The sequence below is a fragment of the Macrobrachium nipponense genome, chromosome 1, assembly GCF_015104395.2.
Source record: "Macrobrachium nipponense isolate FS-2020 chromosome 1, ASM1510439v2, whole genome shotgun sequence".
Classification (NCBI taxonomy): Eukaryota; Metazoa; Arthropoda; class Malacostraca; order Decapoda; family Palaemonidae; genus Macrobrachium; species Macrobrachium nipponense.
Window position 1 is genome coordinate 29,261,990 of NC_087200.1, and position 18,795 is coordinate 29,280,784.

An 18,795-nucleotide genomic window follows, 5' to 3' on the forward strand; every position below is an offset into this window, starting at 1 on the left:
TGATTCCATCCAACAGTTTATATATGCTTGTATGAAAGCCTAAATTTTACTTTTTTCAACAAAAGGCCATTTCTCCCAAAAGAAGGTAGTTTCTTTAGATTACTGGTTAGCAATAAGTCTTAATCAAAGCTGGAACCTCTATGTGAAAAAAATCTTCATAGATTCATAAGAAGTAAATAGTAAAAACAAACACATGCATACACACAACCTTTATGTGCCAGTAACAACTTTATCTCCAAAAAGGATGAATAAGTCCATTTCTTTTCCTCAAAAAACTTACATTAGTGTACAATGCTTCTGTTGGTCTGGATGAATCCAGAGGTCCAGAACAGGCTTTACAACCTTTAATACTACCACACTTATGGGCCACCTTTTGTTAGGGCCAGTACTTGAATAAACAAATTTAATCTAAATAAACCAACCCCAATTAGCTGATGCATGGAGCTTTGCAAAAAGGGGAGAGTTTATTACATTACAGTAAGGTCCACTTAGGTTGCAGTTACCTTATGACTGATGCAATAATGGAAAAATAAGTTGTGGTAACAGTTGTGTGTGTTCTTGAAATGATGGCTTTACCATTATTTTGGAATTTAAACCAAAATAATGGTAAATCCATAATTTGTCTCATTCTTAGAGCCTGAAGCATGACAGCATCACCTACAAACATTTTATAGTAAAACTGCAGTGCAACAAATTATGCTGCTGGACTATAGCTTTCTCTGAAGGGATTTTTTTCTATTAAACATTGATTTGCATCATAACAGAGATGTTAGTAACATTACAGGAGGAAAGATACATCCTTTTGTTTGTGTATGTATTTAAGTGACACAGTAGAGCTACGTGCTGACTATTAGAGAGATAAGAAAAATGGTATACATACTGCAGTCCCCGGTTATTGGCGGACTCGGTTAATGGCAATCTGGTTTTATGGGGTTTAAATTGGCAATTTATGGTGCCATAATGGGCCGAGTTTCAGTTTTCGCCAATAATAGAGTTATGGTGCCATAACATACCTAACAGGGGCGCCATTAACCGAAACTCGCATAAATTGCTGAGTTTCGGTTAATGGCAGTTTTCACTTGTCAGCACCCCACCAAGATCAGAACCCCCGCCAATAACTGGGGACTGCCTATACAGGAGTTGTGAAAAAATAAAAATTTGAGCACAGAAGGAGAGACAGAAGTGCACAGAGTGGAATACGGTAAGTACAGTGGACCCCCGTATTCGCGTTCTCTATTCGCGGACTCACACATTCACATATTTCTCTCGGGAATGTTTCCCAGCATTATTCGCGGAAAATTTGCACATTATCGTAGTTTTCTATGAGAAATATCCACAAATTCCTGGTTTTTTTTTATCAATTTCATAAAAAAATGCACTTTTTGTGATAAAACTATTAAAAAACCAAGTATAAAATTTTTCTGTGGATTTTTCTTGAGTTTTAACTAACAAAATAGGCTGTTTTTAGCGTTTTTATAGTGGTTCCAAACATTCGCAGGTTCTAACTATTCATGGGGGGGTCTGGTACGCATCCCCGCGAATACGGGGGGACCACTATATACAAAACAATGAAGTGAACATGTAAAGAAACTTACTGAACAGTAAAACGGTAACTTCCTTCACTCTCCTCTTCACTAAATGAATCAGAATCTGATAGTGGCTCACTAACGGTTGTGACTCTGAGGGCTTTCTGTGATGAGAACTGTCAGAAAAAAGTGTTAAGTTATAAGACCATGACATTTAAGGTCACTCTCGGACATCCTAAGTAATTCTAGGCTATTCCCAGTTATGCTATTCTGGGTCATATACTGAGAAGTTCATCAAAACCATTATATTCTTAGACAAGCAAAGGTAAAATAGAAAATGCTCTCACTGATATCAATGTATTCAAGAAAATACACCAAGGTAAAATGAGGAAATCCTTTTCCCCATTTATAGATGCACTAAACTAGCCCCAACTGGTGTATGCTTAATCTGAAATCAAGTATCCATTACTATTCATAGTGCTGATTAATTATAGCCAAGATCATTCTTACTTTGATCAGGGGATCTGTTTTGACCTTAACCATGAGACCCATTTAGACAATGACAACAAAGATCACTTTATCCATAACTACAACTGCTACATCAACCTTAGTCATTATACTGTATAACATTTCAAGCTTGGACATAAATGGCACACAGAATACAACAAAAAAGGTTTTGTGGAATTTAATCATAAAATCCATTTCCATCACTTGTATGTAAATGAGTTCTATTAGGATTACTTATTTAGATTTTAGGTAAATTTCTCGAATGCAATCTCTCGAAAGTCTAATTCTCGAACTCAATTGCTCGAAAAATAATTTCTCGGACTATCATTTTCTCGAATCCCATATTTCTCGAAAACTGATATCTATTTTGTCGAGAAAATTGAATGGAAAATTTTCATGTATTTCAAGGAAAAATATATCCTTTTGGGTTGACAAACACAAATGTTAAGAATTTATTGTAAATGAAGGAATGAAAAAAATACAAAGGTCTGATTTTATTGTATGTATAAAAATATTATCATTCAGAATGAAATACAGTATTAAAATTTAATCAATCAAAATGAAATGTTGTATGCTACACTTCGTAGATATTCTTCGACAGGCCTCTCTTCGTCATAATTTATTACAATGGTTTGTAACCTTTTTGCACAGTCACGATACTTCTTTTTGCGCACAGGAATCAGGAATACCAACACCTCCCAAATATTGTTCAATTCGTAGCTCCTGTAGATTTTGTTCTCGTTGTAATCCTTGTATAAATTGCCAGATGGATGGATGACAAGCACTTAATTGCTGTTCGAAACCGTAATGCCAGCCCTCGACTGCATTGTTCGTCTTGGGCATTTCTTCCTTGACATAATCAAAACAGTTCCATAATTCATGTTTAAAGAAAGGAGCACGTCTACGGTTATTTCTATGCGGCCGCCCGATCCATGTATCTTCAAAAGAGTCTACCACACTTTGAATTTCAACGGGAAAAATTTCATTTTCAATTAAATATTCAAATGTTTCTTCGACCTTGAAAACTGGTACAAATGCTAAATATCCATTTAAACATAATTTTTTCCTTCCCTTTTCACTCTCAACATACGTTGCTTCCATCTTGATGGGTTGAGACTACTGGAGAAAAATATAACAGGAAAAACTCAATTCAGAATTTTGTAAACAGAATAAGAAGCGTTTAGAATGCTAATAGCCTCTTTATAAATTGGTCTTTGGCGCTTATGGGATACTTTCGATTGAGTTCGAGAAATTTACTTGTTTGTTTTCGAGTAATTGACATTCGAGAAAAAGATAGTTCGAGAAATTATTTTTCGGTCAATTGAATTCGAGAAATTTACCTTCGCGCAATTGATTTCGAGAAATTTGCCTGACACCCTTATTTTAGAATTAAAATATTACAATTCATTATCAGTATCATGAGTCATAACAGTTATCTTTTCAATACTCATTTTTTTCTATAATATTAGCAATACTGTACCTGCATAATAGAGGGAATCCAAATTAGTTATGTACCATTTTACCTATGTAATTATTGTACTGAGTTGTAAAATATTGTCCAACCTGTATCACAAACAGATTTCAGGTCAATTGGATATTGTCTCACCTCCAGTAGGCCAAGTCCAGAGACCTATGAGGTCATTCAGCACTGAAATGGAAATTGAGTAAAAAGGTTTGAAGGGTATAACAGAAGGAAAACCTCACAGTTACACAATGAATCAATTGTTAGAAGGTGGAAAGTAAGATAGAAGTGTAACAGAAGGAAAACCTCACAGTTACACTATGAATTAATTGTTAGAAGGAGGAAAGTAAGATAGAAGAAAGAGAAAATGAACGGAGGCCCAGTAAAAGGAATGAAAGGGTTGCAGCTAGGAGCTGAAGGGATGCTGCAAGAAACCTTAAGCAATGTCTACAGTGTACTGCATGAGGTACACTGACGGCAGTAGCACCCCCTATGGGGAGTAGGTATGTCATTCTCTTGCCTGCATAAGGAAAAGGGTCTAAACTTATCCAGATGTCTTACCTGTACAATGAATGGGATTCCCAAGTCAGTTGGGTAGGAGTAGGTCGTATCAATTGATTTTTCATAATAAAGGTTATCAAATACTTGGGATAAGTATCTCTGGAACTGACGAATGAAACCAAAAATCACTCCTCCTGAAAGGGAGTGATTGCTTGTTTTAATCAAAGAGTATTAATTTATTCCTCAAAGTATATTTTGAAAAGACATTACGTACTTGCTTTGTCAATTTAAACATGAATCAAATGATTAATTAATACTACTCAACTCTGATTACCTGTCAATAAATTGTTGAATGATATCATTAACATTTGAAAGGCAAACATCCTCAGTGGTCTGGTTAAACTATTTTTATAATAATAATAAGAAAAGCAAACATTTCTGATTTTAATATTCTAAGCATGCCAGGAAATTTGGCCAGTCACTGTTTATTTCTTTAAAAATGATTTATTGATAGGTAACTAGAGTTGAGTAGTATTAATCATTTGATTAATTTTTAAATTGACAAAGAAAGTACGTAACGTAAGTTCTTGTTTTGTATTAAATATTGCATCCCTATTTATTCCTATTTTGAAGACTTTTACGAAATTGTTGGAATTATTCAGTCAAACTCTGTATAAGAATAAGTATAAATTTTTTTTTAATTTTTAAAGTAATTTGTATTTTTCCTAACATACATACCTAAAGTCTTTACATAGGGGATTTACTTTCACCACAAGCTGGAGTCAGCCATTTAACTTAAAACAAGGGGGATATTGGTAGTTGGCTACCAATGGAAGGGGAGGAATCCTGCCATCCAGCTGGTACACATTCACTTTACCTTTTGGCCCAGGAAGCAGAATGAGGGGTGGTTAGAGGTGGGTCATCTATGTAAAGACCTCAGGTTTGGATGTTTGGAAAAATACAAATTACTACTTTAAAAATTTATCATTCATTCCAACACATATATAAATCCTCGGTCTTTACATGGGGAGACTTACTCCTTGGTGGCAGGATTCTGAGCAAATCTCTGAACTGACTGTTAGTCTGTCTCACCTGAGGCCTCTTTCCTGATCATGTATAATCAAAGGAAGGAGACCCATGCCTCTGATCTGTTGAACATGTGTGATGTTATGGAGGAGTTATGAAGTTCCATTTGACGTCTGTGAGAGAGAGAGAGAGAGAGAGAGAGAGAGAGAGAGAGAGAGAGAGAGAGAGAGAGAGAGAGAGAGTGTAATTGCTGTATGGATAGTTAATGACTGAATTGGTTGTTGATAGGTTCTGGGCTGTTTGCTGTTAGAGATCTGTGTTTTGAGTGAGAGTTTTTGAGTCAGTCTTTAGTCAGAAGCTGTGAGAGACAGTAGTGTTGGCAGCATTTAGTTAAGCATTGAAATTCGTTTGAGTTGTGATTTGTTGTTAGTTATTGTTAAGTGGTGTTGTTACTGGGGGTGTATGTTGCTTTTTTTGTGTTGTTTGTGCAGTGGTCTTTTGTTGAGTTTTTGTTAGGTGTGAGGTCGTGGTTGTGTTTCTTGGTTGTTTGCTGTGTTGTTTTATGGTTGTGTTCCTTGGTTGTTGTTGTGTTGTTGTTGAGTTGTGGTTGTTCTTTGGTGGTTGTTGTGTTGTTGTTGTCATTGGTTGTTGTTGGGTTGTAGTCCTTGGGTGTTGTTGTGTTGGGTTGTGGTGTTGTGGTTCTTGGTTGTTGTTGTTTGTGTTGTTGTTGTTTATATCTCTGTGACCTCGACAGCGGACAGCACAGGATAGCCCTGAGTAACTGGATTGATTGGTAAGTACTTGTGTTTTGTTTTTTCATTTGTTTTTGTATAGTGTTGGTAGGTACATGTGTTTTGTTTTTTGTTTTGTTTTGTATAGGTGTAGGTCAAATGTCCTGCTGTATTTGTTGTGTAATGAAGAAAGTGTGATTGAGGGTGGATTTTGGCAGCTGGACTGATTAGGTATATGTGGGGGGGATTCTGCAGCTTGTTTTTGAGCTTGTCATCCCGCCACAATGTTCTGGGCCTTTGAATAAATGGAAAGTAATTTCATTGATTCGAAGGTAGGCTTGGATGAACCCATATTGTCAGGGACAATAAAGCTGAAGATAACCAGTCTATTAATCCAAAAACAGCTGGATTATAGACAGGATACTCAATCGTCTATAAACACCTGCTAACCGTCCCTTACAAAGGTATAAAATGAGAACGTAGGAGGCTAGTCCAACGCACACCCCATCTTTTGCAGCTGTACACCTTAGGCAAGATGCTACCCATCCTCAAGAGCTGGGTGGATCTACATAATTGTTGAGCAGCCACCACAGAACCCAAGGAAAAGGAGTCCAAGGATCTATGGGCAATGTCCTGAAGGTAAAAAGGAGGTGAATGCAGTCTGCTGTGACTGCATTCCTGTCTTTAATACCTGTCCGACAGGTTCCTCCTGAATACTTTGGGCAGACCATTGCCTGTGACCTCATGAAATCTTGCTCACTCTTGGCCGAGTCGCAACCAAAAACAAGTTGTCGGCACTTAGTTTGGAAGTAAAGTCCGAAGTGGCCTTCTGACACTTGTGTAATGTTAGTTAGGGAGGTGTTAAAATTAATTTCCACCCTAAACAGGTAGGACAATGGACGTGATCAACCAATTAAGAATACAAGAAGGCAGTAACAGAAAAAGTCTGCCTACTACTGAAGGAAGGACTTCTTTGAAGAGAGGTCGGGAGAAGAAGCAGAGAGAACAGATTAGGAATGGTGCTCCGAGAGTGAGGTGGTAGGCCTCTCTCAGAAGCCATGGGGAAGAAAGACTCAAACATCAAGACTTCACCTCTACTTACAAGACAAACTAAACCTGTACTTTACTGTATATTTTTATTAGTGTGAATGAAGTATAAAAAACAACTTTGTTGTGTCTTTCAAGCACCCTGAGACTAAAAGAATCAAGAGAGTCAACCTACACTATAAAAATAAAAAGAGTAACATTAAAAAATAATACTTGCATTTGTGACAGCTGAAAACAAGCAATAAAAGCAAGGGCATGTCATTATAAAATGGTTTCAGTGCTAACTGATCTAGACATAACAAGAGTGTGTGAAGCATACAAGAATAACAAAGGACAAATCATAACAGAAGGTGAAGTGCAAGACAGACCTCCAGAATTTGGAAACAAAGACGGAAACAGACAGGGAGGCAAAACATAAGTGAACTGGCGAAGAAAAAACTCTGGCGAAAACATTCCTGCATACAGGCATCAACATTTACAGAAAACATAGCAGCTGGCAGTGAAACAGAATTTATAAAATTATCGCTTAAGAAACCCCAATGGCTTAAAGAAACTTATTCCCCAAAGATTAAACAACAAGCCAAGACTGTAGCAGAATTCAAGAATAACAGAAGATTAAACAACGACTTCAAGTCACACATCCATATGGGGAATAACAAATGAAAGAGCCAAAATTAATGAAGCCTTGCTTCTTGCTAGTTCAGAAAGAGGTTATGCACATAGAACTCTTAATTCAGTGAGATTCAGTAAAATAACTACATAAGCTGAATTTAAATTAATTTGTTTATCAATATGGGAGCCAATAAGTCAATGTGATGCATTATATAATATTAACAAATTCCTTACACCATCTTTTGATGGGGAATCAATAGCCAGTTTTCATACAAATATTGAAGAATAAATACATCAAGTAGTGAAAGACTTAAAGAAAACTAATATCGCCATAGGAACGAAGGATGATTTCGGTGATGACGAGAATGATTTAGTTAGCTTAAGGTATGTTTTGAATTATTTGTCATTTGGAACGATGTATAATGCACTTTGTGAAAAAGAAAAGAACGCTTTTAAAAGTGACCCAAAGAATGATAGCCCTACAGCCTTAATATCAATGAGGAAAGAAATCCAAAAGAAAGAGATAGACTTTTCTAAGGAATTTGTAGGGATAACAGAAGCTCAAAATGAAAGAATGGTCAGAAATATAAATTTCATATAAAAGAAGTAACCAGTATAGCGAGAAATCCAGAAAATTAAGGAATAGACAAACTTTCTTTTGAGGGAAATATGCACAAAATAATAGGAAAAAGGGAATCCAACCCAGAAAGGAAGACAAAATCATTTAAGGAATAGTCCACTTGTAAGATATAATAATGGTCAATATTCAAATATGAATAATTCAAAGCCAGTAAACAATTAAGCCCAAGGAACCAGACCAAAAACAACATGTGAAAACTGTGGGTATACCAATCATTCTACTAACGAATGGTAGAAAGCCTAGAATCTGTGCAGTTTGCAAAAAAGTCAGGTATTTAACCAAGAACTATTGGTTCAATAGTAGGGAAACCAATTGGAAGAATGTCAGTAATAGCAGTTTCAGAATGATGAAGGAGAAAGAGTAGAAACAGTCACTTTACCTATTTACATAGCAAAGTAGTAGTATTTTCCATGAGAGAGGAAGAAATACCGTATTTGACGGCATATAAGACGAACGGGCACATAAGACTCACCCTCATTTTTGCAGGTCAGATTCAGGAAAAGTTAGTATCACTTACCTAGAAATAATGAACTTAAGGGATTATTTCACGAAGCGACACGGACTGAGCCCAGAGAAATGTTTTTAGTGTATTTAAGCATATATTGTTGAAAACAGTCTAGCTGTACATTACACAAGCAGAAACATAGCTGTATAAAAGCAATTTGGCAGTACAGGCAAGCAATAAGCATACACAAGACATCTCAAAGCGGGAAATAGTAATAATAATAATAAAATTAATAATAATAATACAGTAGTGCCTCAGGTTATGAAATTAATCCTCTCCGAAGCGGCCATCATAACCTGATTTTTTCATATCCAGAACTACATTTTACATGTAAATTGCTTAATTTGTTCCAAACCCTACAAAAACACCACAGTAAATTTTTTATTAAAGCTAATTGACCAATAAACAATGAAATACAACAATTTGGACCATTCAATACCTAACCTAACCATTACTGTACCTGTAAGTAAAGCGTATTAGTGTACAGGGTACAAGAAATACTGTACGTACATGTACGTACATATGTAGTAAAATGTGGGACCTTACCTTTCAAGTGAGGCGATGTCCGAAAGTGGCGACATAGGAGGAGGACAAACGGCAGAAAACATGAACACTTAACTTTACGAAACACATTAAAAAATGGCAGAAAACATTAACACTAAACTTTACGAAACGCATAAACAAATGGCAGAAAACATTAACACTTCTTGAATATCTCCATCTTCGTCTCCAGCATCCTCTTCTTTCCGTGAATTCAGCAACATTCTTGGGACCCATGGATAATAACGTAAGTAATTAAGTTCACACACAACACGATAAAGTAACTTACAGTACAGTGGACCCCCCGTATTCGCGTTCTCCAGATTCGCGGACTCACACATTCGCGGATTTCTCTGGGGAACATTTCCCCGCATTATTCGCAGAAAATTCGCGCATCGTGGTATTTTTCTATGATAAATATCCACAAATTCCTGGTTTTTTTGATGAATTTCATCATAAAATGCACTTTTTGTGATAAAACTATTAAAAAAACCAAGTATGAAAATTTTTAGTGGGTTTTTCTTGAGTTTTAACTCACAAAATAGGCTGTTTTTAGCATTTTCATAGGGGTTCCAAACATTCGCGGGTTCTAACTATTCACGGGGGGGTCTGGTACGCATCCCCCGCGAATACGGGGGACCACTGTACAACGAAAGCGAAATCACTAACACGAATTTACGTTAACAAACAAAATACGTATATGTGAACGAACAAATTCCAGTGTTTACAGTAACGCGAAATCACTAACACAAATTTACGTTAACGAACGAATTCCACGTGTGTACGATAACACTGCCGAAACAAAATGGTCGAGGAACTCCCTTACGTAGATGCATGATGGAATAGATGCTGACCAATAGGAGAGCAGGATCTTACGGCGGTAACTAGCATCAGGAACCAATGGGAGAGTGGGAGGATGGTGGCGAGTCTACTGAGTTGGCGGCGCATGAGTTTTAAAATTGTTCACGGCGGCCCAGGCGAATCTCGGACTTTACAGTACACCCTTTCACAACCTAAATTATTTTTGTACACAGAAGCAAAAAATCTTCGCCTTTGCTTTCGTAACCTGGATTTTTCGTATGTAAGCATTTTCGTAGGTAGGGGTATGACTGTAGTAATGATAATAATAATAATAATAATAATAATAATAATAATAATAATAATAATAATAATAATAATGATAACAGTAGCATTGGTAATGATAATAATAATAATAGCAGTACAGACAAGCAATAAGCATACACAAGACATCTCAATAGCAGGAAATAAGCAAGCTGTTAGTATAGGCATGCAGATCAATCACAATAATAACAAAACATTGGACACGATCAGTGTTACCAGATACTGTACTTTGCAATCAATTGTTGTACAATAAGGCTTCGAAATGTTGCACAATCATTAGAAAATCAACAATTCATTGAAAATGTCGTACATATGGACTAAAAAGTCATACAAATTTGCTAATTAAATCAAAATGTAGATCGTACAGTAATGGGTCATACATCTGGCAGCGCTGGCAACGATCATACCTTAGTTTTATTCCTCGCCAACAGCTGGCATAACCGGTAAGTCAGAGTGCCAATCGGCTGATGTTTATAAACGCAAGTCCCAGCATTTCAGATTAGATTGCTTTCATTTTTACGAATTCATTTTTAAAACACCGGTAATGATACAATAATACCAGCAATAAAATAAGGATGCATGGAGTTTAGGGTAGGTAAAAGTAAGACATAAAATTAAGACAAAAGTAAGACATAAAAGAAGAAGACATATGTTGTGTTAGCACAGCTGATGATTAAAGTAATACAATTTATACTTAATAGAGGAGTAACTTTGTGTACAAAATGTTTGACAAAAATTTATTTGCGATCAAAAGAGGATATAAAAGATAAAGATATTATATTATTGGATGAAGAATTGCCAGATTTTGTCAGAATGGATAATTCACTAGTCCACATGAATGGTGATAACTGCAAAATCTATGTCCAAAACTATTCAGATAACAGACTAACACTATACGCAGGCATTGTCTTTTGCACAGGGATTCTTATTAACAATCCTTTACTAACAGTAGAAGAAAAGGCATTTTTCTCTATAAACGGCCAAAACTCTAAAATAAATCAGGAAGTGAATAAAAAAGAATTTTCCAGAAAATAAAAAAAGTTAATTCAGGTGCTAGAGAAATACAGAAATGTAATAGCTGTAGAGGGAGATAAACTAGGAAGAATAAATGTTCTACAACACAGAATTTTATTACATGATGGAGTCAAACCATTTTTTATTCCTAATTATATATTACCACTGAGCCAGAGACCCATAGTTGATAATTTGACAGAGGAGATGAAAAGAGATGGAGTAGTAATTCCTTCTAAATCCCCATATAATTCTCCATTGTTACTTGTTCCAAAGAAAGATGACAGTTGGAGACTGGTAATAGACTACAGAAAGTTAAATTCCAACACAATTCCAGATCGAACGCCGATTGCAGTAATTAAAAGATGTTAGCTCAATTAGGAGGAGCAAAAATATTTTCATCCTTAAATTTACTTAGTGGATATTGCCAAGTACCTTTCGATGAAGAATTAAAACAATTCACAGCCTTCAGCACACACAAAGAACATACAGTGGTCCCCCCGTATTCGCGGGGGATGCGTACCAGACACCCCCGTGAATAGTTAGAATCCGCGAATGTTTGGAACCCCTATAAAAACACTATTGTTGGTTAAAACTCAAGAAAAAACACTAAAAATGTTCAAACTTGGTTTTTTAAAGTTTTTCACAAAAAAGTGCATTTTATGATGAAATTGATAAAAAAAAAAAAACAGGAATTTGTGGATATTTCTCATAGAAAGATATCACGAATGCGTGAATTTTCTGCAAATAATGCGAGAAACGTTCCCGAGAGAAATTCGCGAATCCGGAGAACATGAATACAGGGGGTCCACTGTATAGTTTGAAGTAGTGCCATTTGGACTCACATCAGCCCCATTAACATTCGTCAGATTAATGTTACAAATTCTAGGAGATATAAAAAATATTGCAGTATACTTGGACTATGTTATCATTTTTAGTAAAGACTTACAAGCCATCTCAGAACATTAGAATTGGTCCTAGAGAGATTAAAGGAGGCCATACACGTACGCAACTAGCATGGGGTTTGTCCTGCTGGGATTATCGCGCGTTCCAGTCCGCTTGGGTATTGCCCATACACGCAGAGAACTTGCTCTACGCATACTTTGAGAGGGCAGAGTTAATATGCAGTGGCCGTGTTCCTTTCAGTCCTGTAGTGTCCTGATGTAGTGAGTGTTTTTAAATCATGGCACCACGTAAAAAGAAGATAAGTGCAATAATGATAATAGCACTCCTGCAAGACGAATACGAGCATAAAATATGCACGAAAAATCGTAAAGTATGGGTGAAACCATAGCTAATAAAGAGAGGTTTTACCATATGACTTAAATGAAAGAATTAAAGGAAAATAACCCGGAAGATTATAGAAATTATTTAAGAATGACTGATGATGACTGGGGTGTTCCTAATTTTGATTGCTACTTCAGGTACAGTAATCGGGTAACGGAATCCATTCATATAGTTTGGGAGGACCTCTGAATATACAATATGCTTTTCAGCTTTTTCATTTTATTTAACCTACCCAAAGGTTTACCTGCATTTAAGAATGTTTCTCTCTCTCTCTCTCTCAAGGTGATATGGAATGTATCATTCTTAAACGTACTTTACTTCGTATAACAGGAATCTAAGTTGACTCTGGAGATGAAAGAATTTGAATATCGATGAAAGGTGTGATATGGATCACTACGGACATATTTCCTCTCAAATGTCTTACTAGTGAAATTCACATTCGTTTAAGAATGTTAATGTTTTTATTGCCACGTTTATCCTTTAAAATGTTTTACAAATTAATTGTAAAAGTAATTTATATTAGTCAAAAGATACCATGAAAAGCTGGCAATTTTGGCTTTCACAAAAGCTGTTTGCATCTTTATCTATTTTTTTACATAATTCCAGTAATTGCTCATAACTGCTTGTCTTTTTACTTAATTGGAATAATCCGGACTTTGTATTTTCCACAAGCACGGTAGTGCTCTGTGCAGGTTCAAAGAAATCACAAATAAAATTGTGAGATAAATACTTGACTGACTGCGACATCCTTTCACAACAGCAGTGCTGCCCCGACTCCCACGAGGAAATAGGGTATTGTATACATGTTGAAACTTTGCCTCACTCCTTCCCAACACCCGTAGCGCGAGTCGCGACGTGCCAGTCAATTCAACATGCTGAAAGGACGACGGGACAGGACTGGCTCAACAGGACTGGCATCAATAGCCCCCATACACGACAAAGACTGGCCAATTCATGCCAGTCGCTATGAAATCAGCACGCCAGTCACTATGAAATCAGCATGCCAGTCGCGTACGTGTATGGCCGCCTTAAGAATTGCAGACTAAAAATAAAATTCAAGAAATGTCAATTCCTGATGAAATCATTAGAATACTTGGGTCATGTATAATTAGTGAAGACAGACTGCACATGCAGGCCGGTAAAATAAAGGCAATAATTGATTATCCATCTCCCACTAACTTGAAAGAAATAAGAAAGTTCCTAGGTAAGTTAAGTTAGTATAGACCTTTTATAAAAGGTTTTGCTACTATAGCCAAACCTTTGACAGAACCAACCAAAAAGGATGTTAAATATGAATGGAAGGATGAGCAAGAAACAGCCTTTCAAACACTCAAGAGCAAAATGACCAGGAATCCTGTTTTAGTTTACCAAGGTGTTACGAACCGACTGGAGAGGTCCACTTCAGGTTCGATATGAAATACACAAAAAAAAAAAAAAAATTCCACACTAACAGTTGAAACTGGGGATACAAATATAGAAAGAAACACTAACACACCAAAGGTTTATTTACAAGCTTACTGACAAAGATAAATGCAGAATGGTGTCTCCTATTTACATAAAAAATGTAAAATCTTACACTGCATGAACTGGGGGAACAGTGAGGTAATAAAAGTACTTTCCAACCAGTTTTGCAATTCAAAACGTTGGCTTCACAAAAGGAGAACTCTAATTGTAGCCGCCTTCTCGCATCCGTATTGCAGAAAGTAATGTCTACTCTTGTACTTGAAGGGCAGGAACTCCCCAAAACCTCTAGCAGAACGTTTCGAATCCACGAACTCACTCATGTTCGAATCCACGAACTCACTCTCGTCTGAATCCATGAACTCACTCTCGTTCGAATCCACGAACTTACTCTCGTTCGAATCCACGAACAAATTATGACCGTAGTGCATGTCTGTATCTAAACCCGACCTAGTTGCTACCATTTCAGGCACTGGAATATCCCTCACAACAGGATTCACATTCTTGGATAAAGCTAAGTCATTCCGACAATAATGTCAACGCCATTTACGGGCAAACTGTCAACAACAGCCAGTTTCACTTCTCCTGACACTACCTGATTTTCTAAATTCAACTTCAACAAAGGACAAAGAACACAAGTGTTAAGAAATCCACCTAACATGACTTTTTCTTCCATGTTGATTTCCATCCTGTTCGGCACACTCTCTCTCCTAATCAGTGAGACAGCAGCTCCTGTGTCTCGAAGCAAGACCACCTCTCTCGAATCTACTCCTCCAAGAGAAGAAACTAAGCCTTGTGACAGAAATACACCAAAAAAATTTTTAGTTTCTCTCATCACATCATTCCTACTTGATGAAAGGTTAACTAGAGACACTGGTTTCTTACCGTCCTTCCTTTCTACTGCACAATTTCTCGCTAAATGCCCTTTCCCATTACATCGGAAATAAGTTAATTCTGAGCCACTGATGCCATTTTACTCTTGCAAACCTTAGACATATGACCAGGTTTTCCGCATGTACAACAGGAATAGTCACTTTTACTCACATTGCTATTACTAGAACTGCAACCTTTACTGCTTTGTACTCTTACCAGACGAAGGATCATTTTGTTTCTTACTAACACCCAAATTATGAGTTCGACTATATTCGTCAGCTAGCCTAGTTGCTCCTGCAAAAGATACTTCTCGCCTATCTTCTATATAAAGCTTAATCTCAGGGGATACGTTATCTTTGAAGTTTTCTAACAACACTAAGTTCTTCAAGCTATCAAAATCCTCAACTTTAGCAGAAGTTAACCAATTAAAAAACAGCCTTTCTAACTTCTTACCGTATTCTACATACGTAATATTTTCATCCTTTCTCAAATTTCTAAATTTCTTACAGTACGCCTCCGGTACTAGCCTATACGCGCTAAGAACAGTTTCTTTCACGATATCGTAATTATCACATTCCTCCTTAGACGTGCAACTATACACAGTAAGCGCCCTACCACTCAAAACTGACTGTAAATATAAAGTCCACATTTCTTTAGAAGTTACTCTTTCCATTAACTTCTCAAAACACATGAAATATTTCGTTACATCTTCCTCATCAAACTTTGGTACTAATTTCAGCACTGCACTCATACCTAACCTATCAGCTTCGTTTTTGTTCTCGCCTGTCCGACTGTTACGAGTACTTTCCCTTAACCGAGCAATTTCCAACTCATGCATACGCTCTTTCTCTGTTTCTTCCTGCTGCATTACTAACATTTCTCTCTCTTGCTGCATTTTTGTTGCTTCTCTCGCTTGCTGCACTTCCCTCTCAGCCGCTCATTCCTCTCTCTCAGCCGCTCTTTCCTCTCTCTCAGCCGCTCTTTCATCTCTCTCATATTTTTCTCTTTCTTTCCTTTCAAAATACTCATGGAGATCATTCCCCTCCAGACCTAGTAGCTTACCCGACTCGATGAACTCTTTCACCATCTCACTCATTCTGGCTCTTTCTATATTCTCCCTGTTTCAAACTGTTAGTGCTATTCTAAGCAAGGTCGCCACAATGTTACGAACCGACTAGAGAGGTCCACTTCAGGTTCGATAAGAAATAAAAAAAAAAAAAAAAATTCAACACCAACAGTTGAAACTGGGGATACAAATATAGAAAGAAACACTAACACAACAAAGGTTTATTTACAAGCTTACTAACAAAGATAAATGCAGAATGGTGTCTCCTATTTACATAAAAAAGGTAAAATCTTACACTGCATGAACTGGGGGAACAGTGAGGTAATGAAAGTACTTGCCGACCAGTTTTGCAACTCGAAACGATGGCTTCACAAAAGGAGAACTCTAATTGTAGACGCCTTCTTGCATCCGTATTGCAGAAAATAATGTCTACTCTTGATACTTGAAGGGCAGGAACTCCCCAAAGCCTCTAGCAGAACGTTTCTTCTCTGAAGTCTTGTTCAACGTCGAAATACCTCGGTCGTCCACTCCTGAAGACGACTTGACCAGAATCCGATCAAACTCACGAGTGCCTTTTTCTCTCTGATCCTTCGTCCTTCTTCTTCTCTTATCTCACTCTGATGATCTCTGCTGCTGATCTCTCACTGATAATCTGATCTGTGGCTCTTACTGATGATCTCTTACTCTGTGACTAACTGATGATCTGCTTTCTCCAACTTCGTCCGTCGTATTTATACGGCATCCTGGGGGCGGGGCCTATGGCGCCGTCACAGACTCCCGAGACGACAGGAACAATTTAGAAGTTTCTCGACAAAGTATTGCATCAGAAATCGTGGCGTTCCTCACGTCACGTCGGCGCCTGTCAAGTTCCACAAAACTCCTGCCGATTCTAGAACCATCATGAGAATAGGCACCTCCAACACATGCGCGGATGCCTCCTTGCTGCAGAATTTCTCATAGATGCGTTTTCCTTTCCTCTATCTTTCTTTGCTATACAGCAATTACCATTACACAAGGTTTTTCAAGACTTATTTAGCTTGTGACAGCACAAGTACAGGGCTAGGAGCTGTATTGTTACAAAAGGCCAAAACTAGGATGAGGGTAGTGTATTATGCTAGTAGTTTTAAACCCAGCAGAAAGACATTATACCACAGAATAGCTCTATACTGGGGTTCAAAGAAGTTTAGACACTCTTTTGGGTAATAAATTTAATATGCTTACTGATCACAAACCAATTTGTGAATTGTTTAAAAAGAGAGCCTTCACTAATAACATGAAATTCAATAGATGGTTGATTAGTGTATTAGAATTTGCCCCAGAATTCTGATATATTCCAGGAAAACTTAACACTTTGGCAGATGCATTATCCAGATCTCAAGAAGAAACAGAAGAACACTTTACAACTAATACCTTTTGTTTTAGTTGCCAAGTAGATTTAGATTTAGAAAAGTAAAAATACAACAAGAAAGGGTTGCAGAAATCAGAAAACTAGTAGGACAGCTATAATCAAATGAATCCTCAAAACCTGATTTTCAATCAATAAATGGATTGTTGTATAAAAGGCCGACAGAGAAAAATGGTTGTTCTCGATTATACATCCCAAAAACACTAACCAGAGAAGTTTTAGAACTAACACACTCATATAAGTTAGAAAGACATCCAGGAATTAAAAAGACAAGAACCATAACCAGAAATTATTTTTGGCCTAGAACTTTGTACAAAACTGTACAGCTTGTAACCAACTTGAAGGTAACATAAATCTTAAAGCTCCACTTTAAAAATATACATCAGAATTAAATCCATTCCAAGTAGTAACTGAACTTTTTAGGTCTATTTCCCAGTACTATTAGAGGAAATAAGCAAATATTAGTCTTCTTAGACTATCTAACATGATATGTAGAAATAATACAGTAGCAGAAGCTCTTAAATCTAGAATTATCACAAGACATTCATGTCCACAAGTTCTTTCTGATAATGCTGCTGAATTTACTAGTTATCTTTTAAAGAAAATATGTGAATTTTATGAAATAAATAAAGGTCAAATAACCGCTTATAAAGCAAGTTCTAATGGAGGAGCAGAACTAACTAATCGTAAAACAAAGGATATCCTGAAAACTTTAGTGAGTCCACTGACAGAAGATTGGAACTTAGCACTAGAAGACATACAATTCACGTTGAATAATACTGTAAATGAGACAATAGGAGAATCTCCACATTATTTGCCATATAGTTATAAAAACAGACTACCTAACACATTATTAGATGATGCGACACCACCCAGACAAACTTATAACTATGATTATGTTGCAAGGAAAACCAGACGTACTTACAAAACAATCATGAAAACAAGGGCTAAACTAAAAGAGGTCCATGAGACTCATGCTAAATATGATAATAAAATGGCATCAAACTAGACATTACAGAGGGTACCCAAATATATTACAAAGGCACAGTCCAGAAGGACCAAATGTAAAGGTTTCTCCTAAGTTCACTGGACCATAGAGATTTATAGATTTGCTGAAATTAAAGAAATATAGAGTAATTAATGAAAGCGATTTAAAAGAAAAAGTAAAAACTGGAATCATATAAAAGTCGTTAAAGCAGACCCATGGTCCACTGAATTTATAGTTAACATAAGACAAGAGAAAGCAGTCGAAGATAATAACTTAGAAGTTAAATATAGATATATGTAATTTCTGAAACCGATGGAGTTAGATATAGATAAAAAGATGTGAAAGAAAAAGTGTTAGATTGGTGTTGGACTGAAAATATAGGTGAAGCTTATATAAAGAGATTCTGATAAAAGTCTATTCTTACAGATTCAAAATGAGGCTCATCATTATCTTAGTTATAATTGGACTCATCTCTTCTGAGGTGG

The 18,795-nt window shown here is 36.6% G+C and overlaps 1 protein-coding gene across 1 annotated transcript in view; it reads right to left on the reverse strand.

The window, feature by feature from the left end:
* The window catches only part of LOC135219191 (hemolymph clottable protein-like), a 300,161-nt gene that overhangs the window by 86,626 nt on the left and 194,740 nt on the right, over window positions 1-18,795 (reverse strand). Inside the window, exons 20-21 of the mRNA XM_064255746.1 lie at window positions 4,057-4,190; window positions 1,596-1,702 (exon numbers count right to left, since the gene is read on the reverse strand). Of these exons, the coding sequence (XP_064111816.1) occupies window positions 1,596-1,702; window positions 4,057-4,190 (241 nt within the window). The remainder of the gene's footprint in view (window positions 1-1,595; window positions 1,703-4,056; window positions 4,191-18,795) is intronic.